General features: G+C 40.6%; 1 protein-coding gene across 1 annotated transcript in view; it reads left to right on the top strand.

Annotated features, from left to right (window-relative positions):
• The window catches only part of HisCl1 (Histamine-gated chloride channel subunit 1), a 511142-nt gene that overhangs the window by 318085 nt on the left and 169954 nt on the right, over positions 1-23103 (top strand). Inside the window, exon 9 of the mRNA XM_067139191.2 lies at positions 7462-7544. Coding sequence (XP_066995292.2) covers positions 7462-7544 — 83 coding nt within the window. The remainder of the gene's footprint in view (positions 1-7461; positions 7545-23103) is intronic.

Raw genomic sequence — 23103 nt, 5'->3', positions numbered from 1 at the left:
TTCTATTTCTTCCTCGTCATCTTCCCTTAACCGAATATCATTAACTCCTAACACATCCAGATGCATCCTCTTTGCTTACTCAGCCAGTTCTACTTTCTGTCTTACATAAGCCCCATTAATATTAAAAGCTCCCCCATCGCGTTCCATTTTGTTGGCCAAGTAGTTTCCAAGGAGTCCCTCGTCTGTATTGAGCGTGCTCGGTGAAAATTCTGTGAAGCAGGATGCTACACTTACACATAGTCCAAGTTAGGATCTCTCCTCTAATAGGCAAGGGACCACCTGTGGATTGTATAATCCTAGCCACCTGAGGACAACGAGGCCCATGAATCAGAATAAGTCCGAGATGCCCAATCCCGTTCCATAGCAATTGGAATCCAGGCTCTCAGGACCGCTTACTAAGTAAGGCAACATTAAAAAGAAGACTTAAAGTGGGCGAAATAGACTTGTAGAATCTCTAAAGCCAGTCGGCTTTTGTCACTTATTGCGGACAATGTTATATTTTTGTAATCGGTAAGGGAGGACGATAGTCTGGCGGAGGTAAGCTTTGTGTCTCACTGTCAATCACACCTGTGAAACATTTGGATAGAAAGGAGTTGGGAAGATTCTGCAAACTGCATTCGTTGAGTTCTCGACAAGAAGCGGGGCGGTTTAACTGTTATGTGTGTACAGAATAAATTTCGTTTAATGTGTGTTGCTTCAAGCCAAGTGTAAAATCTGTGTATGTATAAGGTAATATTTAAGTGAAGAATGTATCCTGCAATTATGAAGGGTAAAATTGGAGGTGGCTGGCACAAGATGAAGTCGAGATAATGCCATGCCAAACGACTACTGTTACAGGTCTGTCTAATTTAAATATTATGTTTTATAGTTAGAGATATAAATTTTTGTCCCTTTAAATTAATTCATTAATAAATCATAACATCGCGTTGTGTATAGGGCGTGTGTAATCAAGTATATTGAGATGACGAGGAAGTGTCTTGTTGTCATTCTAGTGTGGAGGCGAATTGTCTATAATTTGTCAGCGCGCGGGACTTTTAAATATGTATAAAGTTCTTTAAAATTTCTAAGTGAAGTTAAATCTTGCAATGAAAATCAATGAAATAGTGTTCGGGCCGGTAAAAGTTACAATAATGATAACGATAAAATCACCATTATGAGTGCGTTAAAGTCAAATAACGATGTACCCAAACATAAATAATAATGCTGAAAATAATAATATTCACGTCAGGATAAAGTTTGAGATGATGATAATTATACGTTCAGCAGTTATAAGCGAGATTTGCGGTTCATATCGAAATCCAGTGAAGGAAACATAAGTCAGCATTTTCGGAAAACTTAAATTTTGTGACACCGTGTATTTGTGATACAGAAAATCACGGTATGATATTTTTCTCCTGAGGTCAGGAAAATTTTGAGAATCTAATGGTGAGATCATTATGAAGTTGTTTGATCATGGGATCGCTGAACTTAAAAAAGTTTCAAGTATAAAGGAAATTGATTGTAATGGAAATGAAATGTTATGAGAATAGTTAGGAAGATGTTAAAGGCAGAGTAAGCCTGTATTTTATGAGTGATGTACAATAAGCAGGATGCTGAGGATAAGAGGCCCTGTATTTCGACGGAGAGGAATTTTTGTTACATGGTGTATAAGTTAAGGTGTGATATTTCTGAGATAGGCTGTATAAGATGAACGATGTCCTGTAGCAACCCAGAATGGCTGATGAATTTAAAGGTTGGCAAATCCAAGTGAGCGTGTTGTAACGCTTATTTTAAGTACTAGTTGATTTTCTCCCATGATTACTATTTTATGTAAGACCGTAGGTAACGGCAATTAAGTCTAAGTTATGGTTCTATTTGATACCAGCGAAGTGCATTTTGTGTTAGCCGACCTCACGAATAAAGTACATTCTGACACACGATCAAGATAATACTTGATTAATGTAAATTGAATTTTATTCTGTATCTTTACGAGATTAATATACTGGGTGGCCCACTTAAACCATTCACCGCAGATATATCTGGAACAACTAAAGATATTGAAAAATGACTTTCACAGGCATGAAGGCAGGGAAGGGGCTAATTAAAGTAAATACTATGAGCCAGTCAAAAACGTAGGAAAATAGTATTTTCAACATCAACTTACGTTTTTTAAATGGACACCCTGTATTATTTCGTGTGCAATCGTTAACATGAAAAATCACATGAGTAATGGCGTTTGTTTCATCGCAGTAGGTCAATTACATCCCGAGATATTGCAGCGTGAAGTTGACGCTTGAGATAAACGAAACGCGCAGCAGTTTAACATCCCGAGAGTCAAGCGCGAACCTCACGGTCCTCTTACTCACGATATGATTGCCGTACTACGATGCGACAGGCACTGTACTTAATGCTATTTGCACTGTTATCAAGAGAGATGAAAATAAGAGAAGGGTTTCCTGCCACAGCAAAAGGATATGTAAACAACGGTTTCTCTCTTGCATGTTTTATTTACCTACACAATACATTGCAGTACTCTGTACTGTACTACTTCAGAATGTACATATAATTCGTACAGCAAAGTTACTGTAACGAAATGGGACAAGTGTAGGTAGACAGATTTGTAATGGTAGTCGTGGTTATAGAAAACTGGAAATATTTCCTTTTGTTTGTGTTATATTGTGGACTTGTATTTTAACAAATTTATGGACGTAATTGTTTCATAACCTGGAAGTTGATTTAGTAAGAACATTTTCAAGTGATCTATCACTTTTATTAACTTTAGTGTTTGGAATTTCTTCTAAATGCATAATGAATTAATGCTTTCCCGCATTTTGCAGTTTTGTTCCTTCAGAACGATGTAACGTAAGATCCCATCGGATTAAGTGTTGGTGGTTCCTTATGAACATCTGTTTGGGGTGATGCATGTTTCAGCATCGGGATTCACGTGATGACGATACATGATGGAATTTTATTTTTTGATTGTGACAATTGCTGTTAACTTGTAATGAACACCATGCTTTCAAGTATTATTTCGCAACCTGGCGAAAGCAACTCATATTCGATTTGGTTCGATTAAGGACCCATTACGGGGTTTTCCAATATCCGATAGGATAGTCGACTGATGGATAAGCTTAATTAAATGTAAATCTGGAATTCTAATAGTCAAAGGTCAGATTTTCCACGGATCGTGTGGATTAACTCTCAGTTATCGTTTGGATCAATAGTGCCCGATTTTCAAGTGTTATTCTCGTTACAAGTAACTATTCTCATTTTTGTTCCGTATTGAAGATGACGTATATCACAAATATTATAATAATATTACAATACAAATTATGCTTGAGGAAGTGGAAAGGATGGTAAATAAACTCCATTGTCATAAGGCAGCAGGAATAGATGAAATTAGACCTGAAATGGTGAAGTATAGTGGGAAGGCAGGGATGAAATGGCTTCATAGAGTAGTAAAATTAGCATGGAGTGTTGGTAAGGTACCTTCAGATTAGGCAAAAGCAGTGATTGCACCTATCTATAAGCAAGGGAACAGGAAGGATTGCAACAACTATCGAGGTATCTCATTGATTAGTATACCAGGCAAAGTATTCACCGGCATCTTGGAAGGGAGGGTGTGATCAATCGTTGAGAGGAAGCTGGATGAAAACCAGTGTGGTTTCAGACCACAGAGAGGCTGTCAGGATCAGATTTTCAGTATGCACCAGGTAATTGAAAAATGCTACGAGAGGAATGGGCGGTTGTGTTTATGTTTTGTAGATCTAGAGAAAGCTTATGACAGGGTACCGAGGGAAAAGATGTTCGCCATACTGGGGGACTATGGAATTAAATGTTGATTATTAAAAGCAATCGAAGGCATTTATGTTGACAATTGGGCTTCAGTGAGAATTGATGGTAGAATGAGTTCTTGGTTCAGGGTATTTACAGGAGTTAGACAAGGCTGTAATCTTTCACCTTTGCTGTTCGTAGTTTACATGGATCATCTGCTGAAAGGTATAAAATGGCAGGGAGGGATTCAATTAGGTGGAAATGTAGTAAGCAGTCTGGCCTATGCTGACGACTTGGTCCTAATGGCAGATTGTGCCGAAAGCCTACAGTCTAATATCTGGGAACCAGAAAATAGGTGCAATGAGTATGGTATGAAAATTAGCCTCTCGAAGACTAAATTGATGTCAGTAGGTAAGAAATTCAACAGAATTGAATGTCAGGTGGGTGATACAAAGCTAGAACAGGTCGATAATTTCAAGTATTTAGGTTGTGTGTTCTCCCAGGATGGTAATATAGTAAGTGAGATTGAATCAAGGTGTCGTAAAGCTAATGCAGTGAGCTCGCAGCTGCGATCAACAGTATTCTGTAAGAAGGAAGTCAGCTCCCAGACGAAACTATCTTTACATCTGTCTGTTTTCAGACCAACTTTGCTTTACGGGAGCGAAAGCTGGGTGGACTCAGGATATCTTATTCGTAAGTTAGAAGTAACAGACATGAAAGTAGCAAGAATGATTGCTGGTACAAACAGGTGGGAACAATGGCAGGAGGGTACTCGGAATGAGGAGATAAAGGCTAATTTAGGAATGAACTCGATGGATGAAGCTGTACGCATAAACCGGCTTCGGTGGTGGGGTCATGTGAGGCGAATGGAGGAGGATAGGTTACCTAGGAGAATAATGGACTCTGCTATGGAGGGTAAGAGAAGTAGAGGTAGACCAAGACGCCGATGGTTAGACTCGTTTTCTAACGATTTAAAGATAAGAGGTATAGAACTAAATGAGGCCACAACACTAGTTGCAAATCGAGGATTGTGGCGACGTTTAGTAAGTTCACAGAGGCTTGCAGACTGAACGTTGAAAGGCATAACAGTCTATAATGATAATGTATGTATGTATGTATGTATGTATATATGTATGTAAGTACAATATAATATTATATTATATTATTATATTATAATAATATTGAATAGGTGGTTTTATAAATATTTGTGATTTATTCTTGTTGTCTGTTTTTTGCTGTCCACGAAATGTTCACTATGTTTTCATTCTCTGAAAGACAATAAAAAATATTTCAGTAAATCTTTACCACTCACGTTATCCATTGTGACTACGTTAAAAAATATTGTGAAAATTTTAAGTGACTTTCTTACCAATTTAATAAATGAATTATCGTGACTTAAACTGAATAAATATTTTAGTAAGCACATATTTTTGCTCCTCATTTAAAGTACTTATGTTCTCCTCTGAATCCTACCGTTTAGTCGAAGAAGTGATAGGAAAAAATCGCAACGGGCCCAAGATCCAAGAGTACGATGTTGCTTTACCGAAGCTGCCGAGGCAGGCGACCAACGATGGAATGGTAAGTTCAAGGGTTCAACACACAATTTTGCTGACACGAAGAGGATCTAAAACTTGCATACATCTAAAAAAAGCATATCTTTGAATCTGAAAGAAGCTATCGAAATTTTTCCTCTCAATAGAGCTAACATAATCAGCCTCAATGATGACAATCGTTCAAAATTTCCGGACACTTCGCTCTACTTAATTTTCGTACAACATTTCCATATTTATTCGATTAGCGCTTAATGATTTCCACAGGAGGCTACTCTGACTTAAATGTCTGGAATTCGAGTTAAGATATTCTTATGTGTGGTAAATTCTATGAATTTACGCAGAGTCTTCACCAATCAAAACGTTTTAGTAAGTTATTATTTATCACTAAAAATAATGTCCTACGCGATACTTTTTAATTCAATTCCATACTTTTATTTCATCACATTATTTACTTAAATTTACTCCATAATACACAAAAATACATTATAATATGAAGATGCAGCACTTCCCCTGTCCTCTCCACGGAACAGAGTTTTGCCTGTAGAATTTCCCCTCATCCCACTTACTCTTAGATGCCATGACCGGAGCAGGGAGACTGGCTTCAGTCCAAACGCGGTTGCTGTGGGTGACGGACGATTAGCGACTTGGATAAGTGCAGAAACATTTTTACTACAATCATTATTTGCTCTTACCTGTTCATTACATCCAAAATTCACGACCATAGACATATTTGCCCAACGTAAATAATATTGTAAATATCTACGCATGGTTTAATGCGATTATGTCATTCTTTGTTTAACTGTGTGTATTTTACAGGGCTGTTATGTGTGTCATAATTCGTAACTTTGACAGATTGAAAAGCTTTAAAGTTACATTAATTATTTGAATGTTGACACTAATAGATTTAAGAAAATTTTCTGAACTTAATGTAAATAACGCTCTGGTTCCACACGTCTGTTCTTACCAGTGTCTTAGGTTGGATTGATTTCAGATCATTGGCTTCGGTCATGGCTTGCTTATACAAACCAGTCCGTAGGGAAGTTTGAGGAAGGCGGAGGAGGGGAAATCTGTTCAGTGGAGAGAGGTGATACATGGCTATAGCCTATTTGTCTTTACATGTATAAGAAATGAATGCATGCTAATGATTTTGAAAAAATAATGTGCAGTAACGAATTAAAGAGTACTTCGTGTTACATTATATTTAATGATTAAATAATAGCGTACAATACCCTCATGTTTTGCAGGCTGCTGACTTAATTCAAAGAATTTAGTACTGATAGGCATAATCTAACCCACATTCCAGACATACTTTGCGTCAGAGTAAAAACTCTAATGAAATAAATTAAGAGCTAAAGTAATATAGTATGCAAGTAAGTCGACAATGAAAGAAAATATCTTCATTCTTAACAAATGAAAGTTCAGTCACACAATCTCAATAGTAATTAAGATGTAGAGAGTCATACTTCATATTTTGTCGCTTAGCGTAAGCTAAGTTCGTTCAGCCACACTGAAAATTTACACGGCCTTCGACAAATGAGGTAGAACGTTATATTGTACTGGTGTTTTACACTCAAAGAAACTGGGCAAGAAGTGAATGTTTGGAATATATGGGAAGATCCTTTGTTCCCAGAACGAAAACTCAACGAAACTCAATATCATAGCTTCCAACATTTCTCTAAGGTTCCAAAAAATATCTTATACCTAAATTTAAATAAGTGAACCTGAAGTCATATCTAAAGTGGTATAACCGATACACACCTTAAGATGGGTCCGGCTCCATGGCTAAATGCTTAGCATGCTGGCCTTTGATCACAGGTGTCCCGGGTTCGATTCCCGGCAGGGTCGGGAATTTTAACCATAATTGGTTAATTCCGCTTGCTTGGGGGCTGGGTGTATGTGTCGTTTTCATCATCATTTCGTCCTCATCATGACGTGCAGGTCACCTACGGGCGTCAAATAGAAAGACCTGCATCTGGCGAGCCGAACTTGTCCTCGACAACTCCCGGCACTAAAAGCCATACGCCATTTCATTTCATTACCTTAAGATGGACTCATTTTTTATTTAATTCGTATGTCATTCTATATTCGTTCAGCCACTCAAACTATTGCGAGTACGGACAGCCAATTCACTGTATTTCTGTCTTCTTCCTTGCAGGCTGACCCTGGTTCTGTCCTGCGCAATGAAGTTCGAGTCTTACCCACACGATACTCAAATTTGCTCCATGATGATTGAAAGCTGTAAGTTACTTCTCTTATTAATCTTGGTTTTAGTGTATTTACACGGAGATAGGATGCAATCATCTGTGTGGTGTCTACACATTTGGCCAATATTAACTTAATGAAAATTACCGTATATACTAGTTTTGTGATACGAATATCTTACCTGATTAGTTACCTTACTTCTCACCTTGAGCTTGCATCTAGACATTGGCAGTATCCAGACTAATACTTGTTTTCGATCACCGGGTTGGATTTACTATTGTCACCATCCTCACGTTTCGTACTCTCCTTCGCAAGTTACGCATGTACTCCGATTTAGGAGATCCAGTCGTGTATTTTCGTTTTTGGTGTCGATAATTGCAGAGAATATTGACCGTTAAAATGTAGACATGTTTAAATTACAAATGTGTTACGTATTCTCGAAAGCTTCACGTCCTCCCTTTGTGCTAACATTCTCGGCAGAAAAATTATTCAAAATTGAGGGAAAACTGTTTATAGAGTTTAAAAGTTATTATTCTTTAAAATGGTTATTTCATAGAAATGTACCATATTGCATTAAGACATGAAAGAAGACAAAACTGTTTAAATCCTTCTGGAATTCCTCCCTTTAATTTGCCTATAACTGCGAATGGTCTTAAGATTCTGAGACTGCTCTTGAAATGTAAACAACACTGGACAACGAATTTTTAACTTTTGGCTGTACATAGAATACATCGTTCTTCTGCTATTTGTACTTTAGATTCTATGTCTATACATTTCCCCTGTAAGACAGTTATTCTACTGCATACACTTCTGTTGTAAAGAAATAACTTTCTATTAGTAATACTGTGTATAATCTGCACTGTACAGCTGATTAAAATCATTCACTTGAGGATTTTCTGGTAGAGTTGGCTTCACGGATGTCTCTCTTGAGAGTCCAACTGTAGTTAACTAACATTATTGGACTGCATTTCCTTTAATAAATATATTCTATGCTAGGTATTTCATGGAGAAAGTGATCTCTGTGCTCGAAACATGTTGTGGCAAGTTTTGAGGGCACAAATAAAAACGTGAGCAAAAGAAATGGATTTTTAGTGACATCAATGTCGGCTGTTTGCGATCAAAAAGGGAGGGATCTAATCTGTGTAACAGAGAATAGTGTTGAAACTAAATGCATGGACTATAGTCCTCTCTGGGCATATAATAGTAAGGTAATACTTCAGTGCTGTAGAATTGGAAACATTTGCCCTACATGAGCCACTGACGTAATGCATTCCAGTTTTCTGCAGGGCTGGAGAAGCTGTTAAATGCAGGACCATCGATAAGTTCCCGAATTTGTGGGCCAACCAAAAAATATGCTTCTTTTTATCTTCGTCTCATTTATTTCATTGAACTCCACGTTGAGGAAATGAAAACCCTTCCCAATTACTTAAAGTGTCACTCCGGAGGTAAAAATCTATATTTTGTTCATTTTGGTGAATTGAGTTTTTTTCTTGTCACGAAGTTATTCTGCTGAATTCAAACATTTTATCTTTGATAATGCTTTGTTTACCAATTGTAATTTTACATTTAAATCCCATTTTTATCCCATAATATTCTGCCAAATGTAACAAAATTTTATGGTATATGTATCACAGCTATATTAAGAAACCAGTGTATGGAATTTTTTATTGCAGAATTTTTTCAAGTAGTAGGGATTTTCAAGTCCAAAAATTTAGTACGAAATTACTTACAAATACAAAAATTACATATTGTAAAATTTTGCAATGAAGGTTACTAATCTCGACTGTATGCCGGTCTATAGGCGAATAATTGTCTCTCAAATGTCGTTATTTTACGCTTGTTGGAGCCCATGGTGGTGGTGTTAATTATTTTCGAAAAATTGTTACCAAATATGTTTTCCAAAATATTACAGATCTTGGACAGTACGGTCATTACATCTACACCACACACCTGTCAGTGAAATTTCCAGTTTCTTCAACTTTCGTTTTGAAAAGATTTATAAAAACGTCCGTACGATTCTACCGTTTAAACAGGCATCTCATAATTAGATTTCAAGGTCTGAAATAACGTGTAGATCTCCACAATAATTTGAAGAATAATATAACGGTCACTGGGCTTATTCTTGTCTCTTAAATGTCGTTATTTTACACAAGTTTGAGCGCACGGTGTTGTTAATGATGTTTTAATAATTGTTACAACGAATATTTCCGAAAATAAGACAGACCTTAGCCACAATAATCCTTGACTCTATACCACACAAACGCTTTTTAGATAAACTGTCAGTCCTTAAAAACTAATTCAGTCTTCATATCAGCACCTAATTATCTTAAGTAAGAAGGGTGAGATAGTGTCAAGACACTTTAATTTATCAACTGATTGCATGAACCAGGAAATAAAAAAATATCATCGAAGCCGACAGAAATATATCTGGTAAATTATTTCTGTACACACGCCGAGCTCAAGTAGTTCTTTTAAAAACTTGAGTTTTTGAATGAATGGCAAAATGTCATCACAATCTAGATTTAGTAACTCATTAATACAGTCATTAACTGTCTAGTGATGTAGAAGAGTTACTGAAAGCACTGAAATGACTGAAATGACTTAGTAAACACTCGAGTACTGTACATATGGTACATAGAAGACTATAATGTAATCTGCAGCTATAACTTTTAGACGGTATGTTGCGACAATTTAGACACACTTGCACATTTAAATATTTGAAAATTGTTACAGGTACCTTGACATTTGGAATATCTTTCGTTTGAAGTTTATTAAACAAAACCTTATCTACATCGGTTTTGTGTGAATATTACAGTAACTTCACATTGGTTAACTTATCCAATAAGTGGTCATATTTAGATATCTTGTCCACTTCACGACACGTCTTGAACTTCAGTTCATCATTATCCAACATGCCATCCCTCCTTTCTTCTGTGGAGATGGAGTATTATCACATGTATTAATAGTTTTCTCTTTCACAACCGGATTAATTATCGCTGGCGAGATGAAATGGTCGTTTAATTCATCTACGCTAACATTTAGTTCTTCGTTAGATTTCTGGTTATTGATGCCAAAATATTTCATAGATTTCTACATCGTCGCAGGACGTACGTCAGGTCTAATCGAGTTATGGGCGTAACGTAGTCTAGCGCTTCGAATTTTGGAGGTCGTTTTATTACGCAGTGTTATGTCTGGTGGTTCACTTCCGTTGGGTAGTGTGTGTCTCGTCTATGGGCAGTGTCTCGCTTAGCCATTAAGTGGCGAATTTCGTCATCTATCCACGGTTTAGGAGCTCTGGAACACTTTCCCGTACGCACCGGGGCGTGTTACGTTACTATGTCATTCAATGTTGAAACAATTCCCTCTACATTAATGGCGCGATGTATCTCCATCCACGGCACGGAAAGAGCATCTTCTTCTAATTTGTCTGCGTCAATTCGTCTGAGGTCCCTGAATGATATTTTCGTCCTTGGTTTCGGAATTTGTAATTGGTAGGACAGGTAGATTGTGGCATGTCCAGATAGTTCCGAGGCTGATGTTTCTCTATGTTGCAAAACTTTCGCTAAACTGTTTGTTATTATTAAATCGAGAAGTGTGTGACTGCAGTTAGTATGGTGGGTAGGTCCGAGGGGCAAAATTGTCAAGTTACTTGCTTCGAAAATATTACAAAACTGTCGAGTTGAATCTGCGGTAATGACTAACAAATTTGTGTTGAAGTCTCCCATTTAAACAACGTGTTGATAGTCTGGCAGAAGGCTTAGTATTTCAGTCTCAAGGTCGGTCAAATACCCTACTTTCGGAGGCTTGTAAACCAGCATTTCGCTCTAAACAGTGTTATCTCTACAAGAAAATCTCCGGTTTACGTTCATACTGTGAAGGTGAATGGCTAATTATTTGAGGGTTGAGGTCCCTGGCAACATAAGCAGCCACATCCACCCGCCACCACCCTTACCCTCGCGGGTCACTTCGTAGAAGGACGTAACCGTCCCTGCCAACAGCTGAGCTGGGGTATGTGTTGGTCAACCACGTTTCAGACATAAGAATTACATGGAACCGACGCGAAGAAGACAGGTCATGCATTTCATCCATGCGCGTTTGGGACAGCAAAGGCTGCACATTACAGTGACTAACGTTAAGAGCTCTTGGAAATTGCTTCACATTTTCCTTCAATATAGTAGCGGCTGAAAGAGGACCTGGGTTTGCTCTACCATCTATGTGTGTGTGAAGGGAGTAGTTAACAGAACAGGGGGGGATGGGTAAGAGAATGGAGGTAAAGGAATGCGCATAGGCCTGCAGTCGTCAGAAGCATGTCCTTGTCGTGCTAAAAGGTATGTAAACTTCGGAACAGGAAAGTAAAACTGAAACAGACCTAACTAGAGGACTAAGTTTAAATACAGTTCAAGCAATACTGCTTACTGTAGAAATAAAAGACAATGCGAGGCTAATAACAATGACAGAACATACCACAGACAAATTATACATGGTAAAACACACAAATGAGTCTAATTTTAAATTAGATGTTTCAAACTAGCGATGTTGTACTTGGAAAACAGATACCTTCTTCTTCTTAATCTGCTTACCCTCCAGGATCGGTTTTTCCCTCGGACTCAGCGAGGGATCCCACCTATACTGCCTCAAGGGCAGTGTCCTGGAGCGTGAGACATTGGGTCGAGGGATACAACTGGGGAGGACGACTAGTACCGCGCCCAGGTGGCCTCACCTGCTATGCTGAACAGGGGCCTTGGTGAGGGATTAGAAGATTGGAAGGGATAGACAAGTAAGAGGGAAGGAAGCGGCCGTGGTCTTAAGTTAGGTACCATTCCGGCATTTGTCTGCAGGAGAAGTGGAAAAACACAGAAAACCACTTCCAGGACGGCTCAGGTGGGAATCGAACCCACCTCTACTCAGTTGACCTCCCGAGGCTGAGTGGACCCCGTTCCGGCCCCCGTACCACTTTTCAAATTTCGTGGCAGAGCCGGGAATCGAACCCGAGCCTCCGGGGGTGGCAGCTAATCACACTCACCACTACACCACAGAGGCGGATATTATTATTATTATTATTATTATTATTATTATTATTATTATTATTATTATTATTATTATTATTATTATTATTATTATTATTATTATTATTATTATTATTATTATTTTCGTTTAGCACGGGTTGGTTTTAACATGTATGAGGGATTCCCAGGAATTATACCGTGTGAGTCAGCTACGCTTGATGTTTTATGCTGTTAGGCATCCGACCGAACGTCAGTGGGGTGATGGTCGATTTTCCTTCGCCGTATACCAAGCTACAGTCGCCTTTAAAACACTTACTGCGTCATCACTGCACGACTTTTGCAAAAACATGTATGCGACAGGTATTTACACAATACATCAAACTGCCTCAGCCTCGGGAGGTTAACAGAGTAGATGTGGGTTTGATTCCCACCTCAGCCATCCTAGAAGTGGTTTTCCGTGGTTTCTCACTTCTTCTCCAGGCAAATGCTGGGATGGTACCTAACATAAGGCCACGGCCGATTCCTTCCCTCTTCCTTGCCTATCCTTTCCAATCTTCCCATCCCCCGACAAGGCCCCTGTTCAGCATAGCAGGTGAGGCCACCTGGGCGAGCTACTGGTCATTCTCCCCAGTTGTATCCCCAGACCCAATGTCTCACGCTCCATGACACTGCGCTTGAGGCGGTAGAGGTGAGATCCCTCGCTGAGTCCGAGGGAAAAGCCAACCCTGGACTGTGAACAGATTAAGAAGAAGAAGAAGACATCAAACTGCCATACGGTTATGTGAAATGTACGTGCCATTTGTGTTGTAAGGTTTGGATTCATTATGAAATTATCGTCCGCCTCTGTGGTATAGTGGTCAGCGTGATTAGCTGCCACTCCCGGAGGCCCGGGTTCGATTCCCGGCTCTGCCGCGAAATTTTAAAAAGTAGTACGAGGGCTGGAAAGGGGTCCACTTAACCTCGGGAGGTCAACTAAGTAGAGGTGGGTTCGATTCCCACCTCAGCCATCCTGGAAGTGGTTTTCCGTGGTTTCCCACTTCTCCTCCAGGCAAAATGCCGGGATGGTACCTAAATTAAGGCCACGGCCGCTTCCTTCCTCTTTGTCTATCCCTTACAATCTTCCCATCCCCCCACAAGGCCCCTGTTCAGCATAGCAGGTTAGACCGCCTGGGCGAGGTACTGGTCCTCCTCCCCAGTTTTATCCCCCGACCCAATGTCTGACGCTCAAGGAAACTGCCCTTGATGTGGTAGAGGTGGGATCCTTCGCCGAATCCGAGGGAAAATCCAACCCTGGAGGGTAAACATATTAAGAAGAAGAAGAAGAAGAAGAAGAAGAAATTATCGGTAAAAGCGAAGGCATACTGATAGAAAACTTGTATGTTTTGTGAAGCGGGACATAGTTTTACACCAAGTAAGCTTTCTGATAAAATGGAGGCAACAGGCACTGTGGTGTGATAGACTAACCACAGACGTGTTGACGCATGTTGCGTGGGTAGGTGGGTTCGAATTCCACGAGCGATGAATGTTTTTATTCACATTTTAAACTTCGAGGATCAAATAAGTGGCCATTCGTGCCACATTCGACTAATAGATGCATGTTGAATGTGTAGTGGCCTGACACTTGGTGTAGACTAGCAATCCTGGTCATTTCTTGCTATGTATTCAACAGATGAGTGCCCGACTCGTTGGCTGAATGGTCAGCGTACTGGTCTTCGGTTCAGAGGATCCCGGGTTCGATTCCTGGCCGGGTCGGGGATTTTAACCTTCATTGATTAATTCCAGTGGCCCGGGGACTGGGTGTTTGTGCTGTCCCCAACATCCCTGCAAATCACACATAACACTACCTCCACCACAATAACACGCAGCTACCTACACATGGCAGATGCCGCCGACCCTCATAGGAGGGTCTGCCATACAAGGGCTGCACTCGGCTAGAAATAGCCACACGAAATTATTAACAGATGAGTATGTTGACATGATCCTTATCTTCGGTGAAGCAAGAAAAAACGCGCAGGAAGTACAGCGCCTGTATCAGGAAAGCTTTCCACAGAGACAATATCATCATCATCATCATCATCTGTTTACCCTCCAGGTTCGGTTTTTCCCTCGGACTTAGCGAGGGATCCCACCTCTACCGCCTCAAGGGCAGTGTCCTGGACCTTCAGACTCTTGGTCGGGGGATACAACTGGGGAGTATGACCAGTACCTCGCCCAGGCGGCCTCACCTGCTATGCTGAACAGGGGCCTTGTGGAGGGGTGGGAAGATTGGAAGGGATAGGCAAGGAAGAGGGAAGGAAGCGGCCGTGGCCTTAAGTTAGGTACCATCCCGGCATTCGCCTGGAGGAGAAGTGGGAAACCACGGAAAACCACTTCCAGGATGGCTGAGGTGGGAATCGAACCCACCTCTACTCAGTTGACCTCCCGAGGCTGAGTGGACCCCGTTCCAGCCCTCGAACCACTTTTCAAATTTCGTGGCAGAGCCAGGAATCGAACCCGGGCCTCCGGGGGTGGCAGCTAATCACGCTAACCACTACACCACAGAGGCGGCACAGAGACAACAACCAAACGCAAATACGTTTAGGAGGGTGGAGCGATGTTTGCGTATAGCTTCGTCACTTTCCCGAATAGGTCCTGTGAGAGAGGCACCGGTTACGTCCGGTGAAACTGCTGAGATAGTTTTGGACAATTTCCGGGAGAATCCTCACACGAGTACCCGGGCAGTAGCACAGCAGGCCAACATCAGCCAGTCGTCGGTTGTAAGGATATTGCATTCCAGTTCTTTTCGTCCGTATCGCCTGCAACTATATCAAGAACTCCACGGACGAGGTTTCGAAACTTGTAGATTTCTGTGCGTGGATACTGACACAAGTGGCAAATGTCCAGCGTTTGTATCTCACATTTTATATTCGGACGAGGCACGATTTCATAATAATGGATCTGTGAATCGTCATAATATGCACTACTGGAGTGTTGAAAATCCCTACTGGGTAAGGCAGGCAGCATTTCAGGCACGATGAGGAATAAATGTCTGGTATGGTATACAGTGTGATCACCTAATTGGACCATATTTCTTTGAGGATCATTTGACAGGAGCCCGGTACCTACAGTTCCTTCAAGACCAACTACCATTGCTGCTAGAGGATGTGCCCCTGGGTGAGCGTGTAACCATGTGGTATCAAAACGACGGAGCTCGCCCTCACATGTCAGCAGATGTTCGCAACTACCTGAATATTACACATCCCAGTCGATGGACAGGAAGGGGAGGACCTGTCACCTTTCCTGCTAGATCACCCGATTTGACGCCTCTGGACTTCTTCCTAAGGGGCTAAATGAAGGATGTAGTGTACGCTCAGCAGCCGGAAAATCCTGAAAGCCTTCGAAATCTTATTACGGAAGGCTGTGAATCCATAACACCTACAATGCTACACAAAGCCCGAATGGCAGTTCGGTGGCGTGCTGAAACGTGCATTACTGCAAAAGGTGATCTGTTCGAACACTTACTGCACTAACAGGCTGTTGCTCAGTCAAGCGGATTCAAACCCCCAACCATTCTATCCTCCTTCATCCCTGCCTACGAAACATCCTCATAAGCAGCCCTAATGGCCTAGAACAGTGCCAGAATAAATAAATAAATTAAATAACTCACGTCGTGAGAGCATTAGGATATATTGGCTCTGTGGAGGATTCTCTAAATACAATATGCGAATAAAGTGTACAGGCTCAAGTAGGATTCGAACCCTCCTACCAAACGCTGCTGTATTAACAACACCGCACTTAACCTATGTCACCACGGCGACTCCAGTGAACAGGATTCCAGAAAGCCTACTAGATGGACTACTACTTCCGCTTCACAAATGCACACACGTTTTCTATCAGTATGCCATCGCTTTTAGCATTCATTTCATACCCTACTTAAGGCTCGTAATTGAAGACATGGATGGAAGAAGGGCTTAAGTCAGGTTGTGGCGTTATTCGGTAAATTGTATATATACGTTCCTTGGAGGCTCTTCTAGATACTACCTAAATGGCTTATCGGTAGTGTCAATAGATGGCGTGTGATGTGCTATATTGAGTTGCGCCGTTCTTCCAAATATTACTCATGTCCGACTTAAAATACGCTCCAAGGCTGACTTAGGGCGAGCCAGCAATCATCAGTCATCAGACTCGAAACAGCTGACGCAGGAGTAATGTCAGGAGGAGAAACATCTGATATTTCAGCAGATGACAGTGAATATTTACCAAATGAAACCTCAGATGATTCGGATACTAAATCCTTACTATCAGAATGATCTGCCGTTCTCAGCCCACTGTCATTTGCAACACCACAAACAAAGTATGTCATATTATGTCACTCTCCTGAAGGAACTGTATCAGGAAGCCAGAATTATAATATTACGTTTCATGACAAGTTTCAGTTATTGATGGATATATGGTCTGTAAGATAATTTGGATAGCTTTCCAGTCCCTCGTGTAGGTATTGAATCCAGAAAATTAAAAGTTGTTAAAGATTTAGTAAGCTTTCTATGCGCAGATGCACGTGCATGGTTTGAAAATATTTTCCGGGGAGCTGAACCTGTGGGAGTAGGAAATTCTCGATATAGTGACTCCCCTAATAATATGTTGTGCCCTATCAAATGTTCTAACCTGTAAAACTTGTCTACATGCTTCCAACAATGTAAAAAACATTAATTTGCAATGAAAATGTTTCTTGAAAATGGAATAAGGGCGTAACTCCAAAATACAAAATTGACAACAAACCAAAAATTGTATAAATATTTTTGATGTACATATTATGAAATAATCAAGAATGTAGTTAAGTATAATATACCACAATTTTGTATTTCTGAGAAAAGTGTTTGATGTTGTAATTCTTTAAACTCATTTATCTCAAAAGAGTGTTTTTTGAGTTACGCCCTTCTTCCATCCATGTCTTCAATTGGCACGTACTTTTGACATAACCGTATGACAGTTTGATGCATTGTGTAAATCTCTGTCGCATATTGTACATGTTTTTACAAGGGTAATGGTGCAGTGAGTGATTCAAGGCTATTGTTGCTTGGTTTTCGGCAAAGGAAAATAGACCATACCGACACCGGTGTCGTTCAGTGGGATGCCTAACAGCATAAAACGTCAGGCGCGGCTGACTCACCCGGTAGTTTGCAAAGCATCAGTTTACCCTCGGGCACCGTTAAAACGGAACCATCTACTCTTTTTGCGGCGTCTATCCGAATTATATGATTTTCGGAAAAATGTCTAAAACAGACACAGGCATATTTACCGGTACGAACCCATTTATCTCGCTTCTCTTTGAGACTAGGAAACGTAAATGTTAAAATGGCCGCTTCCTTACTTGAACGGTAGTTAGACGTACAACCAGACACACTACAATTTCGTTCCATGTTGTAAAGACTAGCCTAAACTAACACATAATAATAATAATAATAATAATAATAATGATAATAATAATAATAATAATAATAATAATAATAATAATAATAATAATAATAATAATAAGCAGAAGAAGAAAAATGAAATACTAAATTTAAACACTTTGGTCAATTCGTGATAATACAGTGTGTACACGTAACCTAGCACATAACCTAGAAATGCTTGCTTTGTTAATATTGGACTGTTCGAACTATAACACTATAGTAGTAAACACACGTTTGCTGATGATTTTTGATAATATTATCACTTAAAAACACCGACGATCACATTCAATACTGTTGAAATAAAACAGCGTGTTATCAAACTATCGCATAAGCAAGACTTACGCTTCCATGTCGATGCATCATAACTGTGACGTCATCCCTATGTAATTTTTAAGTGTAAAAGGCCGGAACTACCTATCGAATCTGTCATGGACGAGACCTTTTTAGCTTTCCACTTAACAGCGTCACACACTGTAACATGTACCATGTTACACGCACGGTTGTCTAGGTTGTTTTATATTATTAATGTACAACAGCTTATTATGTAAATAAATATTGAATCAATCATGTTATTATTATAACCTAACTAATTCCATGGCACTACAGCCCTGAAGGGCCTTAGCTTACCAAGCGACCGCTGCTTAGCCTGAAGGCCTGCAGATTAGAGGTGTGGCGTGGTCAGCATGACGAATCTTCTCGGCCGTTATTCTTGGCTTTCTAGGCCGGGGTCGTCATCTCACCGTCAGATAGCCCCTCAATTGTAATCACGTAGGCTGAGTTGGCCTCGAACCAGCCCTCAGATCAAGGTAAAATCCATGGCCTGGCCGGGAATCGAACCGGGTCCTCCGGGTAAGAGGCAGACACGCTACCCTTACACCGCGGGGCTAGCATTTCGAGTACATATTTGTTAAAATGATATATATTAGTGGTAAGAATCAGACAGACTTTTCTGGAACATTTCAACTTAGCCTACTTGGGTAAAACCATGGACATGAATATGCAGGGAGGAACACCCAAATGCATGTGATGAATACAGAACGGAAAACTTGCCAGGCTGTGTTTATCCCAGCACCTGATTATGAAAAGGTGGAACGGAACAAATTTTGTTTCGAGTGAAGAGAAAAGGCGAATAAAGAGGGCATAAATACGTAGGAAGTGTTAGTCTGAGAGGGGATTGTTGATTATGATTCAGAGGACGCATAACGTTACTCATTACGTTCATTAGAAACTTATTTTTTGGTGACTCTCAGTCTTTACTCATTGATTGTGGACTACGACTGTTGTCTGTGTATCGTGCTGCCAGCCTGATATTTATCAAGATTGATTGAGTATATTTATTGTATCAGTGTTGTAACGTGAGGGATAGACTGTAGACTGTCTCAGTTCGGTCGCACACGAACTATCGTCAGTTTTCCGGGCAATGTGGGAATAGCTCGATAAATATTACCAAGTGTATCAAGTTGGATTGCATTTCATGTCAACGGTGACTAGATGTATCATGCACGAGGCAGGAGAGACATGTACTCGCTACAATACGGCGCAGGGAGATCAAATTAAAGACGGCTCTGGAGTTCCAGAACATGAGGCTTCAAATCCAGGCACGTAAGCAGGAAGCTATGGAAGTGAGTAACATCTGTTTTAAACGTGGTAAGAAAATTGAGAAGAATATGTTGGATTAGGGCTGTTCTGATTTTCACAGAAAATTGTAAATATTTATTTGTAACATTATATGATCTTGTTTTTTAATATATAGATATATTCGAGTCAAACAGTTAATTAAATTTATTTATGGCATCTTGTAAGCATACTCCTACAACTTTCTAACGTTTGCAGGAGGCAGTAGGTAAGGCTCACTCAGCGGAGTACTAGTTTTGCATCTCTATGAACACGATTTTTATGCTCTACCATTGATTACTTTTAGTATTGTTCTTGTTATTAATATTCTAAATTAAGGCATCCTACGGTGACTTCTGTTGACCATTTACCTGCACTTCCCTCAAATTATACATTATTATTATTATTATTATTATTATTATTATTATTATTATTATTATTATTTGAGGGAATAGTGGCTTTACGTCGCACCGACACAGATAGGTCTTATGGCGACGATGGGATAGGAAAGGACTAGGAGTTGGAACGATGCGGCCGTGGCCTCAATTAAGGTACAGCCCCAGCATTTGGCTGGTGTGAAAATGGGAAACCACGGAAAACCATCTTCAGAGCTGCCGACAGTGGGATTCGAACCCGCTATTCCGGATGCAAGCTCACAGCTGCCCGCCCCTATTATTATGTAGTATTCACTTATTTCAAATTTTATTCCATTGGAAGTCGCCAAGTTATAATTATATTCAGTTATGGTACGATAATTAATATTATTAATATAGGCCTAATTATCTATGACAAAATTGATGCTTAATGACGGAACGAATACCGTACATTTTTTAAAAATGTTAATTACAGTTAACGCCCAACCGTGTGGCAAGTATTTAAGTAGAGCACTCCAACAGTGGTGCAGCGGTTGCTGGTATGTTAGAACATGAAGCACTGCATATAACGGAAGATGACCAAGGTTTACCTTGGTCACTTACCTTGCAGATAAAGTAAAGTTCATATCATATTCTAATAAATGGAGTTAAGGCTCGTTTTCGAGTTTTGAAAGTTAACTCATTGCATATATAACAGTATTCATTTATGTGGTTAACATACATACACACAGACTATAATTAAAAGAAACTACACAGATATTGTTTTAAAATCTGGAAAGAAATTGCTAAAATTGTGTCCAATTTTGATGTCATGAACGTAAAGTAACTATGTTTTAACTGACATAAACCACTGTTATTCCTATGGGAATAAATATTACATAAAATCATTGCTGACGAGAATGCCGGCAGAGACAGACAATGAAGATAATATCTCTATGCAATAACGGTTTTAAATGTACTGATGCAGAGATAAAGGTCCAACGGAAAAGCAAAATCAATCAATCAATCAATCAATCAATCAATCAATCAATCAATCAATCAATCAATCAATCAATCAATCAATCAATCAATCAATCAATCAGTCAATCAAAACTAGACAAAAAGTTACAGAAAATGGAATTCTACAGAAAAATTCTGACTTCCACTCCGATTCAGTACACTAAGAAATGTTTATTGACAGTAGAGCTATTCATTCAACAAAATTAATGATGTCCTGTGTAGTCATTACACAATGCATCGCTGCATCGTTTGAAATTCTCTGTATTTGTTTCTCCTAAAGAACATCAATGTCACTATTTTCCTGTATTCAACTAAACTATTAGTTTGAAATCGCGTCCGTTATTATACACTGACTGACAGAGCAAATGCAACACCAAGGAGGAGTGGTTCGAAAGGGATGAAAGTTGGGGAAAAAACAGAGACGGCACGGACGAATAATTGATGTTTATTTCAAACCGATATGCAGGTTACACAATGCACACGGCATCGACTCAGTAGGATGTAGGACCACCGCGAGCGGCGATGCACGCAGAAACACGTCGAGGTACAGAGTCAATAAGAGTGCGGATGGTGTCCTGAGGGATGGTTCTCCATTCTCTGTCAACCATTTGCCACAGTTGGTCGTCCGTACGAGGCTGGGGCAGAGTTTGCGAACGGCGTCCAATGAGATCCCACACGTGTTCGATTGGTGAGAGATCCGGAGAGTACGCTGGCCACGGAAGCATCTGTACACCTCGTAGAGCCTGTTGGGAGATGCGAGCAGTGTGTGGGTGGGCATTATCCTGCTGAAACAGAGCATTGGGCAGCCCCTGAAGGTACGGGAGTGCCACCGGCCGCAGCACATGCTGCACGTAGCGGTGGGCATTTAACGTGCCTTGAATACGCACTAGAGGTGACGTGGAATCATACGCAATAGCGCCCCAAACCATGATGCCGCGTTGTCTAGCGGTAGGGCGCTCCACAGTTACTGCCGGATTTGACCTTTCTCCACGCCGACGCCACACTCGTCTGCGGTGACTATCACTGACAGAACAGAAGCGTGACTCATCGGAGAACACGACGTTCCGCCATTCCCTCATCCAAGTCTCTCTAGCCCGGCACCATGCCAGGCGTGCACGTCTACGCTGTGGAGTCAATGGTAGTCTTCTGAGCGGACGCCGGGAGTGCAGGCCTCCTTCAACCAATCGACGGGAAATTGTTCTGGTCCATATTGGAACAGCCAGGGTGTCTTGCAAATGCTGAAGAATGGCGGTTGACGTGGCGTGCGGGGCTGCCACCGCTTGGCGGCGGATGCGCCGATCCTCGCGTGCTGACGTCACTCGGGCTGCGCCTGGACCCCTCGCACGTGCCACATGTCCCTGCGCCAACCATCTTCGCCACAGGCGCTGCACCGTGGACACATCCCTATGGGTATCGGCTGCGATTTGACGAAGCGACCAACCTGCCCTTCTCAGCCCGATCACTATACCCCTCGTAAAGTCGTCTGTCTGCTGGAAATGCCTCCGTTGACGGCGGCCTGGCATTCTTAGCTATACACGTGTCCTGTGGCACACGACAACACGTTCTACAATGACTGTCGGCTGAGAAATCACGGTACGAAGTGGGCCATTCGCCAACGCCGTGTCCCATTTATCGTTCGCTACGTGCGCAGCACAGCGGCGCATTTCACATCATGAGCATACCTCAGTGACGTCAGTCTACCCTGCAATTGGCATAAAGTTCTGACCACTCCTTCTTGGTGTTGCATTTGCTCTGTCAGTCAGTGTATATCAATTTATATCTCAAAATATCTATATTATAACATTATTCATATGTTAGGTGCTACCCTATAGCACATGTCAAAAATACCGCAAATATTTTCAAAGAAATTAAAGATTTAGTGACCAAGGATCATAAAACGTGGCCAGCTTAGCGACTTGTGTTTAGACACACGTAATAGATAACTGCGCAATTCTGTGTCATGCCGTCATCACCAGTAACTATAATTAACTGTAATTAAATTCAAATATAGCTATTATTCACGTGATGTGGCAGAGAGGAAAATTTTTCAAACAACTAGGACGATAGATCCACAAAATAGGGGATTATTATTGAAACTGGCGTATAGTTCAGAAATTACTTCACAGGTCACGTAGCTGTGATACTACATCCGCGATATGGTGTGTTTGAA

This window comes from Anabrus simplex, chromosome 2 (assembly GCF_040414725.1).
Source record: "Anabrus simplex isolate iqAnaSimp1 chromosome 2, ASM4041472v1, whole genome shotgun sequence".
NCBI classification, from domain to species: Eukaryota; Metazoa; Arthropoda; class Insecta; order Orthoptera; family Tettigoniidae; genus Anabrus; species Anabrus simplex.
The sequence above is the reverse complement of the archived record's forward strand: the minus strand, read 5'-3'. Positions and strand labels throughout refer to the sequence as shown.